Below are 22,607 nucleotides of genomic sequence, written 5' to 3' on the forward strand. Positions count from 1 at the left end.
AGATGCTTCCCGAGGAAACTCCTCTCTATATTTAACCTAGATACCTCTAAGAATCCTCCTTGTTCAAACAAAAAAAAGTCGATTATTAAATCCACAAATTATCATGATTGAAGCTCCTAAAGTCGACTAACATAAAGAAATGCTCTTTTTTTTTATTTATTGTAATAAATGAAACAAAAAGAAAATTTATGATGACAATAATTTTTTGTCATAAATGGATTTATGTGCCATGAAAGCTAATCGGAAAATTTTGAAAAATTATGGAAGCTTTAGTAGAATTTTTTAAATGGAAGATTTTTTTGTGGAGAGAGTATTAAAGCTTATGATAGAACTGGAGAGTTTATTAGTCATTTTTAGAAATCCTCAATTTTGGGTACGATTTTAAATTTTCAAAATTTAAGCATCACATTCCAGAATGTTTGATGATGTAAATAAATAATACTTGAGACAGATACTAAGACTTTTAAGTCAAGGACTTGACAAATCTCGAATCTTGGGCAATCTCCTTGTATTTGCAATCCAGGATTCAGTCTCAGTCCAGGTCTCAATCACGATCAAGGGCTCTATCCCATTCTTGGTCTCACTCTAAGTCTCATAGCTTATTTCACTTTAATTTTGAAGCTATCCTGAAAGGCACACGAAATCTTAGCTCTGACATAAAGTCGGACGATTCAGAAAACACTCAACTCCACACCAAAGGCTTAAATACACTATTTTCTATTTTTTGTTCACCGTGTTCATCTCCGATTCATGATCCTCGAAAGAAACTCCAAGCATCTGTTAAAAATCTGTAAAAAAATATCTACAATATCTCTATAAATCATAATGACTAATTTGCGTGTATGTGTGTGTATGAATTATCAAAAATAAATGATTTAAAGCACAACTTTCAGTAGAATTTTTCATTCACATATCCTTAGTATAATCTTCATCCCATTCTCAGTAGAAAATCTAATAAAAAAATCTTCAATTTGTGTACAAGAACCAATAAATAATTTACATAACCTCAAATATCTCAATAATCGACTCATCAAATTGAGTCATAAAGTCTATATAATGAATAAGAATGATCAATGTCTATATCTCATGTTTCAATAGTCAATTTGTCTGACCAAATTCTCCCATATGTTTTGAAACTTTTCCAATTACAGGTTATTGCGGTGATATCAATCCTCTTCATTGTTCTATCGACAATTGCCTTGACATTAAACACCATACCGTCCTTTCAACCAAAAGATCACAATCATAATGGTGTTGCGGCGGGAGATAATCCCGATCTTGCAATGGTCGAGGCTGTTTGTATAACATGGTTTACATTAGAGTACATATTACGCTTTAGTGCGTCACCCGATAAATGGAAATTTTTTAAAGGCGGACTGAATATAATAGATTTATTGGCAATACTTCCATATTTTGTATCATTATTCCTATTGGAAACCAACAAGAATGCTACGGATCAGTTTCAAGATGTGCGAAGGGTAGTGCAAGGTAAAACTACTCAATTAAACCTTACACCAAGATATATAGATGTTCTCATACTAAACAATTATTGCAGAACTGTTAAAAAATTTGAATTTTATTGTAAACACTAACAAAATTGATCTAAATTCCCAATTATCAGTTGAATTGTGTCAATACAGGAGCATCTGCAGATGCTTCATTATTCACTAATCCATAAAGTTCCTTTAAATTCGGTAGAAATTTGACATACAAATTTCATTGTTTACATTAGTATACAAAAAATCCCGGTATGGTCGAGTATAGTCGAGTGTACTTTGTATGAGAACATCTTTATATCTTGCCTAACACTTTTGAAATCCTAATTGACTCGGATCAATTAATTAATAGAAGTAAAGTAATCAGCATTTTGATATCGAGTTTGGATGCAAAAATGGAGTGTTAAAAATGGAACAGCGGTGGAATTAAGGGATTTTCTCAAATTTTAAGTAATGCTTACTTATTTACTGGTACTATGCTCCGACTTCGAGCCTAGGTTATTACAAAAGGCCTTTGAGACAAATTTTAAGTATTAGCTTGACTTAAAATCTAAATTAAATTTGTCGGTCGGCTGAATTCTTCTTCGTTCAGCTTGCATCTTGATTTGCATAGCTTTAGTCGCTCGACATTTGGTTCTAGGGCATTGACTTACTTACTCTTCTTACTTCACTGACCGTACAGAACAATTGTGATCAATTGCTTGCCTCAGATCTGTTGCTTGCCTAAAGCTGATTCTGACCTCTTGGTCAATGAACTTGACCTAAATGACTTAATGCCTTCTTTTTAACCTTATTCAAATCCATAACGTTATCAATGATATATTTTCGGCATCTAATTGAAGCATTTAAGTGTCTTGCTGGTCAAATAGGTAAAGGTTTTGGCTCATATTTGGTATGATAATCCGAAAGTCGTGGGTTCAATTCCCAACCATATCCAAATTTGTTCTTTTTCGGAAGTTTAAATACTTTGATTGCTTAATGTAAGAGATCAAGCTATAATTGAGCTGCTTGGTATCGTTAGATTAAGAAATGGGTCAGGAATATGAAGTGTAGAGAAAAATTGTGACGAGAGTTTCAATATTGCCTTATGATTCGAAATATTTTCAGAACAGACCTGAAAAGTATCACGTCTCACCTTCAGAAGATTGAACTAGGACCTCAGTTTTTGCAAAACCTAGATATGAAAATTATGCTTGACCCTGCTAAATTTGAATAATTCCGGACGGTATGTCAATTAAAGACTGTTAAAATGTCATTGATACGAGATAGATCATCCACTATTCTGTACAAATAACATTAAAATTTGAGAGAATTTCCACTTTACCATGGACATTTTTAATGCTCTTTACTTTGTGTACAAGGCATTTTGGTATCAAAATGAGATTACTTTACACTCGATGTAGTAAAAGAATTGATCATCAAGCGGTTAACATGACTTCATTCAGATGAAAATTGTATCAATTTATATAAAAATCAATAGTCTACTCTTTACTCGATATCTCTTGGACAGCTTAACAGTTTTGAATGAATTTGGAATTGTTTGATAGATTGAGTAATTAGGTAGAGTATTGGGTATACTATACTTATGGAATATACCAAAAAACGCTCCTAAAAGATGAAAAAAATCATTTTTTCCATAGTTTTAGGTTCTTTTTTGACTATGTTGTCTATGCTGTAGTTCTAAATCAAAGCTAATTACTCAAGCTCTTTAATAATACTAAATTTTAATAAAACTGGTCAAACTGATCAAAATATACAGAGTACAAAGCTCAAAATGACATTTTATATAAATAGATATATATCTGGATGACTTTATGTTAACACATAGGACATAACTAACTGTTTCTTACCTTAAAATACCCTCTAAAAAAATGTAGTTTTTCGGATAATGAGGATCTTACGAATCTTGAAATTGGCCCGACACTCAACGGGCCTGCAGTCGCTGGGCTTTACTCTAAGAAATTCCTACAAAGAACTTGGTTTGCTAATGTTGTTCTTGGCAATGGGCGTTCTTATATTTTCCTCACTCGCATATTTTGCTGAGAAGGATGAGCCCGGAACCAAGTTTAGTTCGATACCTGAAACATTTTGGTGGGCCGGCATTACAATGACAACCGTTGGGGTGGGTAAAATTTATTATTAAATTTTATTATTTTAATTTTTGTGTTCCTTTTATCGTTTTTTATGCAGCACAAATGAAACTTTTTCATGAACTTCCACGCTTTATAATTTTTTGGATGATGGAAAAATGTTCATTTGTGTTGTGCTGATTATTTTAATGTATTTTGTAATATTTTTGTACATAACGTGAATGCTATGTATAAAGATTGTACAAAAAAAAATGAATCTCTGCTTATTGCGCATAAAAAAATCTAAAATCAAACAAAAAACTTATAATTTTATCATATAAAGTATGGCGATATCTGTCCGACAACTCCGCTCGGGAAAGTTATTGGATCAGTATGTTGTATTTGCGGCGTATTGGTAATCGCATTGCCCATTCCTATCATTGTTAATAATTTCGCTGAATTTTATAAGAATCAAATGCGTCGCGAGAAAGCACTTAAGCGACGTGAGGCGTTGGATCGCGCAAAGCGCGAAGGAAGCATTGTATCGTTCCATCATATCAATTTGCGTGACGCTTTCGCAAAAAGCATGGATCTTATTGATGTGATTGTTGATACAGGTAAGACATCTAAGCTTATTACATATTATTATTATTATTATTACACATACAATCTATATCTCTATAAATAAAATATAAAAATGTCAACGAAACTTCCCATTAATGAAACTAAACTTTTTTTTGATATGCTTTATATGACATATAAAACTGTTGTGTTGTTTGCTGGTGTAAAAAAACAGATTTGCATGCATTAACAATTGTTTTTTTTTATTGTTCCGTACTTTAATGCTACTTACTAAACGATATTCATGCTATTTTTTTATATATATAAGTATCATTGTTGCTGTTGATTTAGTGAGGAAAAAGGAAAAGAAAAACATATTGTTCAGCCACGATATGTTTATGTTGTTTTTTTGTTCAACTCAACTCTTTCATATTCTCTCGCTATTCTTTCTCTACGCTACTTTTCCTCATCATCTTTTTCATTCTTTACTTCCTACATTCTATTAACCGCAAGGTGTATGCACTTTACAATAGAGAACTGTGCATTGTTATTTCTTCAATTAGTTATGGAAAGGACTTTTGAGATGAGATTTCTTTTCATCATTTTTCCACTCAAATAAACTTTGAAGCTAAAGTGCTTTTGCGTCAAATTATCACTAAACAAACTTTTCGCATCAAATTTTTAATTGAACGAAATTTTGATGCAACAAAATTTTTCAATGAATGAATTTTTGAAACGATAGATTTTTTGCGTCAAATTTTGTCACTGAACGAACTTTTGATGCAAAAGATTTTAGCCTCAATTTTTCATTGAACGAACTTTTGATTCAGAAGATTTTTGCGTCAATTTTTCACTGAATGAATTTTTGATGCGAAAGATTTTTGCTTCAAATTTTGTCACTGAACGAACTTTTGATGCGAAAGATTTTTGCTTCAAATTTTTGATGCAAAAGATTTTTTGCATCAATTTTTCACTGAACGAACTTCTGATGCGAAAGATTTTTGCTTCAAATTTTTTCACTGAACGAATTTTTGATGCGAAAGATTTTTGCTTCAAATTTTGTCACTGAACTAACTTCTGATGCGAAAGATTTTTGCTTCAAATTTTGTCACTAAACGAACTATTAATGCGAAAGTTTGATGCTTCAAATTTTGTCACTGAATGAACTTTCGATGCGAAAAGTTTTTTGCGTCAAATTTTTCACTGAATGAACTTTTGATGCAAAATATGCTTGCATCAATTTTTTCACTGAACGAACTTTTCAAGCAAAAGATTTTTGCTACAATTTTTGTCACTGAACGAACTTTTGAAGCGAAAATCTTTTGCGTCAAATTTTTCACTGAACGAACTTTTGAGGCGAAAGATTTTTGCATCAATTTTTCTCCAAACCAATTTTTGATGCAAAAGATTTTTGCGTCAAATTTTGTCAGTAAACGAACTTTTGATGCGAAAGATTTTTGCGTCAAATTTTGTCACTAAATGAACTTTTGATGCGAAAGATTTTTGCGTCAAATTTCACTGAACGTACTTTTGAAGCCAAAAATTTTTTCGTCAAATTTTGTCACTGAACAAACTTTTGATGTGAAGTTCATTACTTACACTGCAGTCTCCAAAATAATCGTCATCTACTTCATCTCCTTGGTGTATCCACCTTGTCATCTTTCTCTGCATAATTCAACCTTCAGCCCACTTTTTATTATTTATTACCACATAATGATAAACACCAAAAAATATATCGGCAATAAATAGGATGAAAAAGAAGCCGTGATGAAATATTTTTTATGCGAAAATACGTGTGTGTATGTGACAAAAAGAAGTGTTAAGGAAAAACTTTTCGTTATCTATTCAAAAATACACTTTATTATCATATTTTTCTCCGTACAAGTGGTGAAAAATTTATTCTAAAAGTTTGTGGTTAAAAATGAAATATTGTGTAAACAAGGCAGCATAAGATCGCAAAACGAAAGATGACATATTTTGAAAAATGGATGGAAAAATAATTTTTTAACTGAAATTTACAAGATTTTTACAAAATTTCATGTCATTCTCACATCAGCACATTTTTAATTACATATAATTTAAATAATTTACATACAAAAAGCTACAAATTGTAAGTTAAAAGCAACGACTGCTAGTCATGATACACTTTTATGGCGAGAAACGCTTGTCCTTCTTGTTTCTTCCGGCATATTCGAGAAATATTTTAAGGTGTCACGAGATGTAATTTCATTTAGAATTTACCAGAGATCGAAGCCGCTGAATTTTTAGTCGGCGGCGGCTAAAAATCGGCTTAGCTAAGCGAAAAAGTTTAGCCGGCTAAAAAAACGGCTTAGCTAAGCCGATTTTTTAGCCGGCTAAATATTTCGGCTTAGCTAAGCGGATATTTTAGCCGGCTAAATATTTCGGCTTAGCTTGATTTTTTAGCCGGCTAAAATATTCGGCTTACGTTAGCCGATCTAGTCGGCTAAAATATTTAGCCGGCTTACGTTAGCCGCCGGCTAGGCGTCACTAAATGAATGAATTAATCTCCAAATTAATTGAAATTTATTCAAATAAATTTGTAATTAATATACTATTATGATTATCTTAATTCTATACTTGCTTGTGTATAATTTCATAGAAAAATAATACAAAATGAATTTTTTATCCTTTTTTGAGCGTAAACATTTAAAAAAAATAACTTATTATATTATGTAGTAAGATTGCTGTAACATTTATAAATTACATTGTAACATATGAAAATCTCAAAAAATATCAAAAAAGAGTAAAAAATTCATTTTGTATTATTTTTCTATGAAATTATATACTTCACAAGTATAGAATTAAGATAATCATAATAGTATATTAATTATTGTATTTATTTGAATAAATTTCCAATTAATTTGGAAATTAATTCATTCATTTAGTGACGCCTTAGCCGGCGGCTAACGTAAGCCGGCTAAATGTCTTAGCCGACTAAAATGATAGCGTAAGCCGAATCATGCTAAATCAATCGGCTTAGCTAAGGCGAAATATTTACGCTAAAATATCCGCTTAGCTAAGCTGAAATATTTCTAAAAAATCGGCTTAGCACTTTCTTCTTAGTTAAGCCGATTTTTAGCCGCCGACCTAAGTGACTTCGATCTCTGGAATTTACTGTACTATGGTTGATGGCTAGGTATGGTCATATAGCGAAGCTTGGGTTCACTGCTAAGCTTGATCCCTCAAATATATGCTGAGCGAAGCTTGGCCTACCCGTTGTGCTTGATTCTTCAACTACGTGTCAACCGAAGCTTTGTCTACCTGCGAGACCTAATGGGACGGCGAGGTTATGGTATCCGCATTGGGATTCTACCAAATTTCTTCAAATAAGCTTAAACACACTCTCACAAAATTCAGCAAGTCAACCCTACATAGTCTATCAAATGACGTCAATCACGTTCTTCATTATCAATGTTTCAATCAACTTAGTCAAATTTTTAATGAAGTTCCAATGCAAATGAGAACTCTATCGAGATATTTTGATAGATCCTAAGCTCACAAAAGATAAAATTTCGATAATACACTGGACCTTTTCCCCTACAAAATCAATAAATATGTTCTATCATGTTGAGGAATCTGCTCTAATTCTTTGCTAATATCTGATTATTCAGCAATGAAAATTCTCGTAAATATTTTAAGAATCTTTGTGTCATGAAGCCTAAAAGTTGATGTCATTTTAGTTTATTATGACATTAAACTGATGGAAATTAGATATAGCTATTTGAGAGGCTGAGTTTAATTAGGTTAGGAAAGACAATGCACGATTAGATGCGAATCCGTTGGCTGTGCGTTTTCATTGAGGCATTTAATTAGTTTCAATGCATTCGCTTCGAATTGACTATTAAATAAATTGGTTTGACCACCAAAAATTATCCAGAGTTGGAATCTAAGTCGTTTCTAAAAATATTATTGGAAGGAGGATCTGGGGCCGGTATACTGGTATAATCCTTGAGTATTCTTTCCTCGAGTAACTCTTGTTCTACTCGAATGTACCCATTTTCCTCTGCTCCATCCTCTATCAAAGCAATACACCTAAATCTACCCCGAACAGACAAATATTAAGCTTATGAGTATGTTCACAAAAATTGAGGAAGCTCATTAATATTGACTGATTATAACCATCAGCATACTCATTCAGGTGAGAATGTTCATTGTCTGTTAGGGTACCCTTTCCCTTGATCCTACCCTAAGGCAAAGCCTGTGGTACGTACCAAGTGTAGAAATGGATAATTGTAGGAGCAGGTGGGTACCGAGGAATCGGCATTTGGAGTCAATAAGGTTCAGATCCAATCAAACCATTGCTGTTACACAACTGCGCCGAGTCACTCAAAGAAGGAGGATCAGTCTGCATGGAACTCGGTAAGGAATATTACGTGGCTTCCAAATGGTTATCATATGAAGCCCTGCATCGCCTGAATCCTCAGTCACAGCAACGTTAACTCTGTATCTCTACCACAAATCCCCATGACTACATCCAACAAAACCAATATCACATTCCACTCGATAAAGGTTACAAATCATTATGTAAATTGCAGTAATATCCATGCACAAAAAGATATAAAAATCCATTAAAAAGCCACTGCAAAAAAAAATTATCATTCGTAATAAATCAAAGCGCCCACATTGACCTCACATACATGTCCATATTTATAGGCACAATAAGTCCGAAACAGGAATTTATGCTCATTATAAATGCACGCAAAATAAGGCGTTAAGATATTTTTCCACTTTAAAGTATCAAGTTGTAATACATGCGAAGGTTTTTTGCATAATAAAATGTCTAACAATAGCAAAATACTTCATTAGCTTAAACATGCTTAAATGTTTATACATTTATTTATTTACTTTAAAATGCGAGTCGATGTTTCTATTATGTTCCTCATGCGATGAAACATGACATAGAAGAAGTACACGCAATTTAGTGTAAATATTGCCTCAAGCATTTTTCATGCCTTGCTTTAAATTTACATTTGTTATAAAAAATTGTAGATACTTCCTTGATGATTTCCATCTTTCAAGGGCTTCTTTTTTCCTAGTTTTAAACTTTATGTTCAAATGCGGAGACATAAATCTCGCACATATAAACGCCTTTTATTAATGCATTGCAAATAGGGGGAAAATTTAGAAAAGCAGGCGAATCGTGTTATGCATAAAGACTGTAAAATTATGTGGTAAAATAGCAGGAAATGAGGATTTAGATTGTTACAGTTAGAATGTGTATGCAAGTTAGAAGATTTTAACGGAGAATGCGCATATTTTGTGATAAAAATTATGAATACCAAACTGGCCGAAAGTGATAAACGGCTAGAATAAGTTTGAATAAATCAATAGTGCAGATATTTAATTACGGCCGAAAATTCATAGCTGAGAAATTTTAAAAAAATAATAAACACAAAAAAATCCAGCTAATATTCATGAGAATGGCCGAAATAATTTAAACTGGCCGAAATCGTTAAAATCTAAAATACAGAGAGATTGAAAGTTTTCTGATGAAATGACCAAAATCGTTCCTACTAATCAAAATCTTTGAGTTTATTGAGGCGATCAAACTGACTGAATCTAAACAAACTGTCCGAATTTCAATAAACTGTTTGAATCTTAATAAACTGGCCAAATTTCAATAAAATAGACAAATCTTGACAACTGTCTGAATTTCTTTTAACTGATCGGATTTCAATAAACTGGCCGAATCTTTATAAACTGGCCGAATCTGAACAATCTGGCCGAATCTTAAAAACACCCAAATATCAATGCGCTAACTGAATTTCAATAATCTGGCCGAATTTTAGTGAACTTGTCGAATTTTGACGAAATTTCCAAATGTTTGTGAACTGATCGATTTTCAATCAAATAGTCAAATCTTTACAAACATGGCAAAACTTAACAAGCTAGCCGAATTTGAGTCAACTTGCCAAATTTGAGTGAACTGGTCGAATTTTAACGAACTGGCCGAATTCAATGAATAAACTAAAATTTAACAAACTAGTCCAATTTTTAAAAAATTGTTTGATATTTTTAAAGGTGGTCGAATTCAAATACACTGTAGCTTCCTGAACCATAAAACCCCATTCTTCCAAGTGCACAAAATTTAAAAATGATGCATTTTTAAAGTCCTTTCTCTTGAATAAACAAAACAATAAGCTATAAACAGGGAACATTTAAGCTCAAGCTCTACATACATTCATAAAAGAAGAACAAGAATCACAGGAATATGTACGACTGAAAATGTAATAATCTTAAGCCTTTCAGCTCGCTTTCCATTCGTGACCATTTTTCACTACAAAGAATGCCTGACTTGTAATTACAAAAATTGGATATTTTTTTAGATTTTCTCACATGTGACTGGTTCCTATGCTGAACTTAAAAAAAAGGGTCAAGTTAAAAAGATTACAGCAATTAGGCGAAAAAGTAATGTGCTCGGATGTAACGGAATGGCTATTATTTTAATTATGAAGGGAGACTGTGAATTTATTTAAGGACCTGTGGGCTGTGCTTTTGACATTTTTTGTGGATGTAATTGGGTCAAATTGTGGAAATCCAGAATTTTAATCAGATATGTAAGGATTACAGTCCTGACCTTCCTCAAAATTAACAATTAACCCACATACAGCAATTCACACCGAGGAAGAATAAAAGGCACAAAAAAATGTCCAATCCCTGATACAGGAAATGAAAAAAATATAAATAATGAAATGTAAGCGTGAATGCTTTAATTTAACAATGGAAAATAATGCCTTATGCTACGTTATTTCTGGCCATTTTCACAATTCCTCAACTATTTTTAATAATATACATTGTAACTGACCGAATAAAAGAACAGTCAGCCTTAGCCTTTCCCACTTTTTTATGCCTTTTTAGCTCATTATTCCAACTCGGAAAGAACAGCTTTTTTCCTCTCGTCAATAAATTATTCCGAAGGGAACACTTATGAAGATTAACACGGACATGCATAAAATTATCCGTCATCCTTTTTGCTAGTTTTTCATTTATAAAGTCAAAGCCTCTCATTTTAACGACTATAAATTCTTTTTATGTTGAGCCGGGGGAGGTTCATGAATGACGTCAGGTGAAATATTATTAGTTTCATATGATGTAAGGCTTACTATGATTTAAGGCTTCCCGATCCCGGATTTCGGGAAAGCATAGCTTGAAGGACCCAGCCTTAAGCTGGAGGCACTGTGGTTAACAATCTGTTGTAACACATCCTTTAGAACTATAGTTCATGGTGAGATCCGGACCAGTTGTTAAACCACAAGACTTCCTACTTTGTGACAATTTTGAATAGCAAGACTTTACGCTCGCAGACAAGGCATACCAAACTGCAAACTGCAAACTGATTTAAGCCTCGGAGGCGGGCCGTTGCCCTTAATGGCCCCCCTGGCTACGCCCCAGCTAGCAGGTAATGAACGTGCTCTCAAAAGTAGAGTGAACTGAAAGAAACGCTCATGATCATGCTCATTTGGTGCAGATGTCAGCAGCTGTCGGTCTGCTGCCTGTAAAGGTGTCACTAACCACCAACGGTCATTCGCCGTTATGGCATCGACGATGCAGTCTGTAAATTGTCAACTCTGTATCTAAGTTGAACAAGCTCTTAAAAGGCAATTAGCAATAAGTTGCCAGTGATTGAGCCAACTTCAGAAGCAACCTAAGTAAGGCAATGGATCACAATTGATCTGTGCAGCCAACGAAGTAAATCAAGCTCTTGACAGCATGCTCTCTACCTATTAAAGCTACCGTGACATCATATAACAACCAACCCCAAGCATTCATAACTGGAAACAATATTTATGCAAGTAGCATTTTTTTATGCTGCCATTCGTGTCCTTTCTTTCTCACATAATTCTCATAGCTGAGACTTGTTAGACGCTCGCCTGCTCCACTCATTATTCAACAATGTTTATTGTGTGTGAAAATGCTTTATTGTGTAAATGTGGAGCTGATGAAAATGTTATTGCTTAATGCTAATTAAAAAAAAAAAAAAAAATGCAATGAGGGGAGAAAAAATAAAATTTTAATTGCAAATTATGAAAACTAATGAGCTTTTCATGCTCTTATTCATTTGTTTTGTGAATTATGTAATTGTATTAATTAAAATTTTAACAGAAACAAAATATAAGTCAAGATTATGTAATGGACGATGTGGCAGCTATGTAATTTGAAGCGATTTTATGGACATGATTGGGTGAATTTGTGGGATGAGGGGAAACAATTACAGTGTTTTATGTGAGAAATAACGATTAGATTTTAATGACTAAATGAAAGGACTTGAAAATCAATATTTTATTGCTGTTTGGCTATTGGAATTTAGGTATTGTTGGGTTTAGAACGCTTTGGACTTGCTGAATTCAGCGCTTTTTGGAATTGCTGGATTCAGCGCTTTTTAAGCTAGCTTAATTTAACAATTTTTGAACATCATTCATTTTGAACTTGCTGAATTCAGCAATTTTTGATTTAGACAATTTTTAATTAGCTGAATTTAGAATTTTTGAACTTGCTGAATTTAATAATGTTTAAAGTAGTTGATTAAGCATTCTCTGAACTTGCTGAACTCAGCTCAATCATATTTTGCTGAATTCCCTGATAGTCACTTGTTGAGCTTACTGATTTCAATGCTTTTAGAACATGCTAATTTAGCTGAATTCAGCATTATCACATTTAATTCTCCAAAATTTTTTGAATTGAGCTTTATTAACATGTGGTCAATCAAATCAATTTACATATTTTTAATGACGCATATTGCCCTTCTCTCAGTCACCAGATTTTCAAATCAAATTCATTACAAATTCAGTCCAACCACTCATGTATGTTCATTAATTATCAACAAATTATTATCCAGCCCCCCAAAATAACGTTTCTTAAAACATGTGTGTACATGACTAGCTACTTACAATAATTATATCAATTAAGTAATAGACTAATAATAGTTTATTATGTTGCCAAAATCGACAACAGAAAGAGAGACGATGACAATGATGATGTGTTTGGAGACTCACTACTTTAATCAATAACATTTTTTTGGATATACAGACTCAGTCGTACAAGAAGTGGAAAAATAAATAAATTAATGTTGGTCGCGTGAGAAAATTAATGAAATTCCCAACGCTCAAATTCTCATTAATTTGCTGCATAATCGTTGATTATAAGAAGTAGAACTGACTGTAATAAGAAAAATTTATCGAAAATGCGTGCTGATTGCCATTAACCATTAGATGTAGGCAACTTAATCATTTTCATTTCATTCATTTATCGCAATACTGGCGATCTTACAAAGATATAAATTAATTGCATTACTTTTTACCCATTCACATCGTAAACTCGTTCAATTAATCATGTCCAAAACCTTATTTTTTACTTTAAACTTTTGTTGCAAATTTTTCACAATTTTTTCTTTGTCGCATCATCACATCGCAACATTAGATGATGATATCTTTGTCTATCCACTTTTGCCTATCTATCCCTTCCCATCTATAGGTGACAAATATGATCTCATTGATTCATCATCACCAACAGAGTCAGTAGTTGTTACACCTATCACACCACGTCGTCGACGACAACAACAACAACCATTATCAACGCGTTTAGCCGAATTAAATGAAGAATATTTACTTGATAATCAGAATAGATAGCCTTTAATCCATTAAATATTAAATAAACGATTAAACTCTAACTTGACATTTAAAATATGATGATAAGAACAAAAACAACATTTATTATTGATTTATAAAACAGTTAAATATAATATAACAAAAAAAATCAAAATGGAAATGAAAAATTGTTTAAAAAAGAACTAATTGAAAAAGGAAATAAAATCACTTTTACTACTTACACAAAATTCAATCGAAACTGATTTGTGTACTTCAATGATTAAAACTGAAATCTATTAATTGAACTAAATTTAATTAATATAATGGACTTGGTTAAGAAATCATGTGTTGAATCTTAAAGGAAATGCATAAAGAATAATCATCAGATTTAATATTTGTCACCTATAAGTGAATTCTTCAAAAATTATTGAATTGAACTAGAGATTCTAGGATTGCGTTTAGGACTAAGTTTGCTAGACTCCAATTTAGAAGCTTCCATTGATATCTCGAACTCATAGAATCCTGAATTTTGACTTTAATGAGTCTGAAATTCCGTAATCAAACTCTGAAAATAAAAGAATCACAGAAGCTTTCCTAAATCGTAGATTTGTACTGATATAGAATGAAACTACTTGTTTCCCAGACTCGATTACGATATTTGTCAAAGAATTTCTTGTCCCGAGAATTTCATAGTTAGTAAGTCAAATCGAGGTATTATCTCATACAATTTCAACTTTTAATGATAGATCCATATATTTCTCACACAAATTTAGATTTTGAGTGGATCCGAAGTCCTATGAACTCAATCAACAATGCAATTACTATCTTTTAATTGTTTTTGGGAAGACTCACCATTTTTCTAGTTTTATGATTAATACCTTCGAAATCCGCATTTATGTTATGACTCTTGAGGCACAATTTTGACAATTTGCCTATAATCATGACAAAACCGTGCGCTGCAATGCAGTGAATCCCATTGTTCACACTTAAAATGGATTGAATTAGTCGTCACGGTGCCGTCAGGGCAACTTGGTGTTTTAACGTTAATCTCGCAAAGAAACTTTGTGCTGGTCATGTTTTGACGTTAAAAATTGAAATTAACCTCTTAAAATGCTGCTCAGAAAATTAAAAAAACTATAAATCTTCTAATCTCTAACTTATTAACCTTACAAATTTTCTTCATGAACTTCCTCACCTTTTAAAAAGACATTTTAAACTTTCCAAATATGTAAATATCACATCGGACAAGAAAAATATGCATAATCTCTTTTTCTAATCCAACAAAAACTTACAACTTGTTGAATCGATGGTCATAACACTCATGTATATCCATTATGATTCAACAAATTTTTCTTCTAAAGTCCATAAAAAATTATAAAAAATGTGGCAAAAAAATATAAAAATATTTTTCTAGTTCATCTATATAGTTTTAGCACAAGACAGATCTTCCATGTTACCAATAAATTGAAAGACATCCTTGAAGCTAGATATAATAATAATAATTCCTCGACGTTAAGTGAAATGAAATGAAAATGAAATTTTTTAGCTCAACATGAATGAGATGAGAAGTAAATTCCCAAATGTGCTGTGAATGATGAAGCTCCTTCCATTATTCTTAAGCTTCTTTTCCTCTATTTTCTTACTATTTTTTCTTCTATTTCTGAAGTATTTCAATTTTTCAATTTATTTTCCCTTTTTCCTCATTGAAAAAATTTTCTTTTTTTCTTGTTTTTCCTTTTTTTGAGGATGAAAAAGTTCAATCTATAGAATGAAATGAACATCAGTAGGAATTGAATTCCTCATAACTTTTTTTTTCAACTTAACTTTAAAAACTTTGTTATTTTTTTATCTTCTTGAAATTGCTAGATTCAAAACTAGTCTGACTTTATCTATCTAACTAGTTCCTATTTGTTGACATAATAATATTTCAATTAATAAATTTTCTGGTGTGTGCATTGTGTGTGGCTTTTTCTGATTCTATTTTAATTATCTTTTCATTTTACTCTTTCGTTTTGTGTTGTGTTTTGATATTTTGTGACTGAATTGGCAAGACTTTTATTTTTTATTGTGATCTTAAGCTTTTTCTAAATTTTATGTGCTTAGAACTGACGACGTGGTACAAAGTTTTTTTATGGTGAATTAAAAGATATTTTGATTTTGTGATCCTTGATCTAATAAATTACGATTAGAATGAGAATTGATAATAGAACAGTTCACAGTGTTCGCTATCAACTACATCGAATTTGAAAAGACGCTAAGTTGCCTTGACGACACCGAAAATGTTAAGATGAATTATTGAAATGACTCGATGTTTAAATTTCATATTTCATGATGCAATCAGAGTCGCCTTACCTTCTTGATGAGAATATGAGATGAAGCGGTGCATTAGCGCATTGTACTGCTCAGGATTCATAACTATAATGGACACAAAACCAACTATGACTATTGAAGATCCTTTTCTTTCGAACAACAACTACTGAACATGCTATTGTGCTGTCAATGATCTTACAATAATGTCACCTACTTATCAATCATAATAAGTTTATTATCAAACTAGAGCTTCAGAAGTCGAAATTAGTCGAGTTTAGTCGAATTTATCGTAAAGTTCTAGAGGTTAAACGTGGGTCCAATTCCTGTCAGTTTTGTTAAAGTCAATTTTATTGAATTTTGTACTGGATTTTACAGTCAACTTTAGTCTATTCTGACTACAATATGCAAGTTCAAGGTATCGAAATACGATCTCTGATTTTTATGTAATTTAGTCTATTTCATCAAATAAACCACAATTGGTGTCAGCACGCAAATGATAATTCAATTTTATATTTCTGTATCATCACCGATGACTTGCCGTTGACTAACATTTAAAGTAAACCGTCAATTTTCCATCAATTCAACTCCTAAAGTTGAATCAAATAACCTTCACCCCTTCTTTAGTCTAATGAATTCACCATGAAAAATTTTGTACCGCTCAAGGTTAACTAACCAGACTTGTAATCATAATTAGTTTGACGTGTACGACTTGATTATAAAATTTTCTTAGACCTAATAATAATAATACATAGTTATTCATGTTCATTAATCAATATTAATTCTAATTGTTACTGAATATTCATCACAAACTGTTACTTTAAGATCTTTAATGTTTTCATTTTCTTTCTTAGTGTGTATTTTTTTTTTCGTGTTAAAGTTCAATTAGCATTTCCATAATTAATTTTCTTGTTGTTGATTAATTGATTTATTCAAATTAATTATTGCTACAATGATGAGAGGATTTTATGTTAAATTTTTTTGAATATACACACTATGGACTAATGGTGAATACACTGAAAAGGGAATGGAATTTGAGTTTTGAGTCTTAGTCTGGCTATGTTTCTAGTCTCTGATATAGTGCTAATATTAAATGAGTCTAGTTTTGTAGGTTATCTTCAATTTCAATAAGCATGTGTTCATTTTTGATCTCTTTTACTGAAATTTGTGACTTTTGAGCACAGTCTTTAATCTGACTACATGCCATATTCTGCAATATAACCGGCTCTGAGACTGAAACCGGAACGATCGAGACAAGGGAATTCTTCAAAGTATCGACCAATTTCAGTTGACTAGACAATGACGTCACAGTCAAGTTCTCGAGAATCCTTACCGGATTTCTTAATTAAAATCCAGACAAATGCAAAGAAAAGAACTAAAAAAGATAAAATTTCACATGCTGAATTTTGAACCATGATCCTTGTATAGACATAATAATGGTTAAATACCAAAGCATTAGTCACAATGGGCTCAGGCACACATTTTATTAACGCCAAAAGTAAGCTCCCTATTGACGGCGTTCGTAGAGGAAACTTCTTCATTTGTGTCGTTCGAGTGAATGTCAACATCAACAAGCCTGGATGCCACACAGTGTGAAAAAGTCGGAAAATATTGCCCTGCATGTCTAACGTGGAGCCGGATGTTGGTAGATCCGATTGGAAACCAATGTCAAAATTGTCTGAAGACACTATTTCTCAATTTTTTCACGCCATGTGCCTTTCGGGATGATTAAAATTCAAATCAATCAAATAAAGCTTTTTTAAATTCCTCAAAAATAATTAAAAACTCAAATTAAATTTTTTCATAATTTCCCTCAAAAAAGGCAAGCATTCTGAAAGGTTCACACATGTTTCAACGCTGTTACCATAATAAATAACAACAATAATTAATGCAATTAATGTAGTTTCCTGTGAAAATAAAAATTTGTTCACGCCTGACTCACATTCGCATATTATTCCATTCAGTGTATACACTTGGGTATCAATAAATTGATTGGTGATGAGTCCGGGACAAAAATAATTAACTTTAACATAATTAACATTAATTTATGTTTTTATTCATGATTTTCATCAATCTGACTTTGTTTACCCTAATTTTATTTTAATGTTAATTAATGCACAACAACAACAAAATAAACAGCACAAAGACAAACTTTTGTTGCAACTTTTTTATTAATTTTATTAAATTTTTTTTTTCTCTTTTTTGCAAAACTTTTTATTATCGACTGCTGTTTTAATTTTCACACTGACACGTACATCCATTGCGATTTGGCCTCTCATATTTGCAATATTAATTTTTTAATTTTAACACACACACACACACACACACATATGAAAATGCGTGAAAATTCTTTAATTATTTTTGGTGTGTTCAATTTTCTTTATTACTGAATTGTTTGATTTCTTGATGGGAAACTGAACTTAAAACTATAAAAATTTTAAATCCCCCAAAAAATGAAAATTTCCCCCCAAAATTTCTTGAAAAAAACAAATTAAATTAATTAAACACACAATTCACAAAAAATTGGCATCGATACTGACTCACGCGCGTTACGGGGTTTGTCGATGTCCTCGGGTGCAGGACATAATCTATCGCAAGGCGACTTGGAGTCGGATGGTGATTCGGAGAAAAATCCTGCAAATACTGGAACTGGATGTTATAAGAATTATGATCATTATCCGTTGCATCATCGGAGGAGCAATTCATCAAATCAAGTAGATTTCAAATTTATTTAATTTCATTAATTTTGACAAAATTTTTAAAATTTTCCCATTTTTCATCCAAAAAATCCAGCAAACGTCAATGCCTGAACCAGAAAACCAGCCTTCCTACAGTCCTGTACCACAACGTCGCGAGTGGAGCACAGAATCAAATCAAGATGATATTAATAATGATAATGAGCAATTGATCGATGAGGATGCAGCCGATAATCAACAATTACAGCATGAGAAATATATGAGAGCAACAAAAGCCGTAAGTATGGACGATTTTTGATATCTTTTTGTCAAAATTCCTTTTTAAGTCATTCAAAAAAAAAACAGAACCGACAAACAATCAAACCATTTTCCTTTCAAATCTAATTGTTTTGATTCTCTCTATCGCTGTCTGTCATAAATTTCTCTTGACATTTTTATGAGTTTTGATTTCTTATCGCCGTTACTTTTATCGTTTTGTTTGTGTTCCTTTCATATTTTTTTTATGTGACACAAGAAGAAATGATAGTCTTTTTTGTGATAGTTATGACTTAAATTATGGACATTTTTTGAAGAGTCAGCATTTACATATGTATGAGGAGTATGTTCTTGTAAGGATTCTAGTAAGGATACTTATGAACTCACTGGTCGAGCTCAAGGTCGACTCGAATTTGATATTCCGTTCAGTCGACTACAATCTACAAGACTCCATACAAAATTTGAGTCATCCTTGATTTCTGCTCATTAACAAACTAACAAAACTGACCAGACTCACATCATGTTCTTTGGATAATAAGCTGCTTTAGTCTTGTTGCCCATTAGGATCCAATGTTTAAGAGTTATCCGAGAGACACATGATGTAGAAAAGTCGTGAAAGAATTTTATTGAATCAGATTACAAACCAGAGTCACGTCAACTTAAAGACACTAGATTTAGACTTTTCAATATCATGTGTCTTTAATTTGAGATCAAATTTCGTATTCTCAGAGATTATTTTAGGATAAAACTATCATTGCTTCTTGTGTTTAATACATATGTTTGCATTTCATGTTCCTTGAATATTTTTGAGATGTCCGTGTACTGAGAATAATTTCCGGAAAGCACCCGGTGTAGAAATGGTCGAAAATTCGACACCAGGCCGAGTTGACTCTATCCAGAGGCTGGATGTTATAGATTCTGGCATGAAGCCGGAGTAACGCCAGCCTGAGACGACTTTCGTCCGTTATTACGCCATGTGTCTAAATGATTTCTAATCTCAGTCCTATCTTAAATGACACATCTTAAAAATATCCTTAATACCTTGATTTGAATCACAAATTTTAATCACCAATTGGCATAAAGAACTGTCAAGATAATTCTTGCAAAAAAAAAATCACGTTACATTTTATTTGACAATTTTTGTTGGAATTCTAAGTGGACAAGGATTTTTGTTTGAGAAAGTGGTTGATTCTAGGCAAAGCTGACAGGAAGCAGGTGATTCCCCTAAAGCAAAGCTCGAAATCAACTTAAATCGCATATGAAGTCGAAAAGACTTTACAAGGAAAGCCTTTTTTGACTTCGAGGTCTGCCTTGGAATTATCCACTTACCAACTTAAGTAAACTCAACTCCATACAAAATTCAAACCAATTTTGAGTTTTGTCTTTCAGTAGCCATGTCCACTAAAGAACATTCCATCCATTTTTAGTTTGCTTCATTCGTCTTTTAGTTTTACTTGAAACTTAGTTTCTCTTTGTACTGTGGTATATCATTATGGTTATTGTTTGTTCTCTAATTTATAATTTCTGTAGTTTGACCATCAACAAACATGGAGTAAAGAGGTAGTGAAATAAGAAAAGATCAAGAATGAATCTGACTTAAATTTTTCTTTCAAATTCTACAATTTTTTCTTTTGCACAATTTTTATTAATTTTTGAGAAAATAAAATTTTTTTGATGGATCCAAGGGTTGAGTTTTTGGGAGAAACATTTAGGAAGCTTAATTTTAGTTTAGGTCTTCATCAAGGTCTTCCGCAAAATAAATGTTGGAACCACTGGTTTAGGGCTTCAAGTCGGTTAATCGATCTAAAATCTGGCACCAGACCGGCATAACTCTGACATAATGTCCGTTTAAATCCAAATTGAGCACTTAGTCAAAGTCACACATTCTTGTAGCCAGATTCTTGATCAGTTAATCAATTTGAATTATTTGAGGTAATTTATTCATTAAAGAATCTTGAAAAAATTGTTAAAAAACAGAAAACAATTCAAATTTTTCACATTTTTCTCGTAATTAGTCATCAAAAATACTAAAATCACCACAATGACTCTGTGGATTGTTCACATAATTTTGAAGAAAATGAGCAATAATTTTTACGACCGACCATAAAATTAGTTATAACTCGTAATTTGTATTAAAACAAATGTGTATGGCTATTAAGCTTAATAATATTTATAAGAAGGAGGAGTGATTGAATTAATTATAGATTTTTGAGTGTCGATGCGGGTTTGTTGGATTATATAATTATGGGAAATACTAGTTTTGGCATAAAATATTCTAGTTTCGGTACTGGAACTCCCTTGGATCTAAGAATCAAATTCGAAAAGCATTAATTTGACTTAATTTACTTAAAAATTAATTAAACATTTTTGTTCATAAGTGCAATAATGGAAATATTCATTCTCAATTTGCAGCACTAAAGTTATTTACTCAAAAATAATTCAAAATTCCCTCCAATATTGCACTTAAAAATGCATGAATTGATTATTTCAATAAATTTAAAGAGTTCACGTCAAGATTCAATTAAATTCAATTTCCATCAATATCCACTGAGCTACTCAAGCGAAAACAACTCTTAAAAGTTAATTCAAATGCAAATAGATTTTTTTTGCTGATATTAATAGAAGTGCAAATTCAAACAAGCATTTCCAATCTATTAAATACGAATTCACAAGTTCAAAATACTTTCAGATTTTTTTCATTCACTTTATGCAAAACAATTTTTTATGTACTTCCAAATGCTTTGTTGATTTTTCAAATGTATTCATGTTTGTTTCAATTGCATTTGATGCAAAAAAATGGGGAGAAAATGTTGTTCAAATGATAAGTAAGAAGAGATACAATAGCTGATGTTCAGGTATCTGAAGTTGAAAATCTTAAAATATGTAAATCTGCTGAGTTCATTTGAATTGCTGAAAAATTTAGGATTTTTCTCAGTTAAAGAAGAGAAATTGATGATCAGCTAGATTTTGATGACCATCTGAATAGGATAATTTGGTTTATTGGTTCAAAATCCAACCCTTTGCTGGCGTAACTATGACGTGGTTCAGGATTCAAATCGAATTTGAACCATATACGGTATCAAGTTAGTGTCATGACAGCTTAGTGTCGGATTTTTGATCAATTAACCGAATTATGTTAATCGCTAAGTAGGACAAGTGTCAAGTCGGTCTGAGGTAGGATTTTCGATCATTTCTACGCCATGTCCTTTCTGGGTAAATATCACAAGTCGGTTAATCGATCTGAAATCCAGCACTTGGACGGTGCGACTCTGACTCGTGGTGCTGGATTGAAATCGAATTCAAATCACATTTAGCATCACTTCAGAGTCACTACGACTTGAAACCAATTTTTTGTTCGATTAACTGATTTATGCTATTCATTAGGAAGGTACATGCCATAGAAATGCTCGAAAATTTGGCTCCAGGTGGACTTGACTCTGGCTATCAAATGCTTCTATGCTGTGTGTTTTCCTTGTCGGAACAGCTTGGTTCTTACTAATATATATCCCTAATATCATCATAAATGACAGAGTTTGAGATTGACTCAGATTTTGTATGGAAAAGTTGAATTGACTCTTTATTAATTTCAAATTCAATTCGAACTCAGCTTCTGGATGT

At 32.2% G+C, this 22,607-nt stretch overlaps 1 protein-coding gene across 4 annotated transcripts in view; it reads left to right on the forward strand.

Annotated features, from left to right (window-relative positions):
• The window catches only part of Shab (Shaker cognate b), a 151,671-nt gene that overhangs the window by 107,492 nt on the left and 21,572 nt on the right, over positions 1-22,607 (forward strand). For all 4 annotated transcript variants that reach the window (XM_070653959.1, XM_070653960.1, XM_070653961.1 and 1 more), the window contains 5 exons: positions 1,152-1,488; positions 3,374-3,618; positions 3,909-4,182; positions 18,619-18,752; positions 18,832-19,011. In XM_070653959.1, the coding sequence (XP_070510060.1) occupies positions 1,152-1,488; positions 3,374-3,618; positions 3,909-4,182; positions 18,619-18,752; positions 18,832-19,011 (1,170 nt within the window). The remainder of the gene's footprint in view (positions 1-1,151; positions 1,489-3,373; positions 3,619-3,908; positions 4,183-18,618; positions 18,753-18,831; positions 19,012-22,607) is intronic.

This window comes from Chironomus tepperi, unplaced genomic scaffold (assembly GCF_022539635.2).
Source record: "Chironomus tepperi strain 1889 unplaced genomic scaffold, CSIRO-AGI_Ctep_v1 contig_74, whole genome shotgun sequence".
Classification (NCBI taxonomy): Eukaryota; Metazoa; Arthropoda; class Insecta; order Diptera; family Chironomidae; genus Chironomus; species Chironomus tepperi.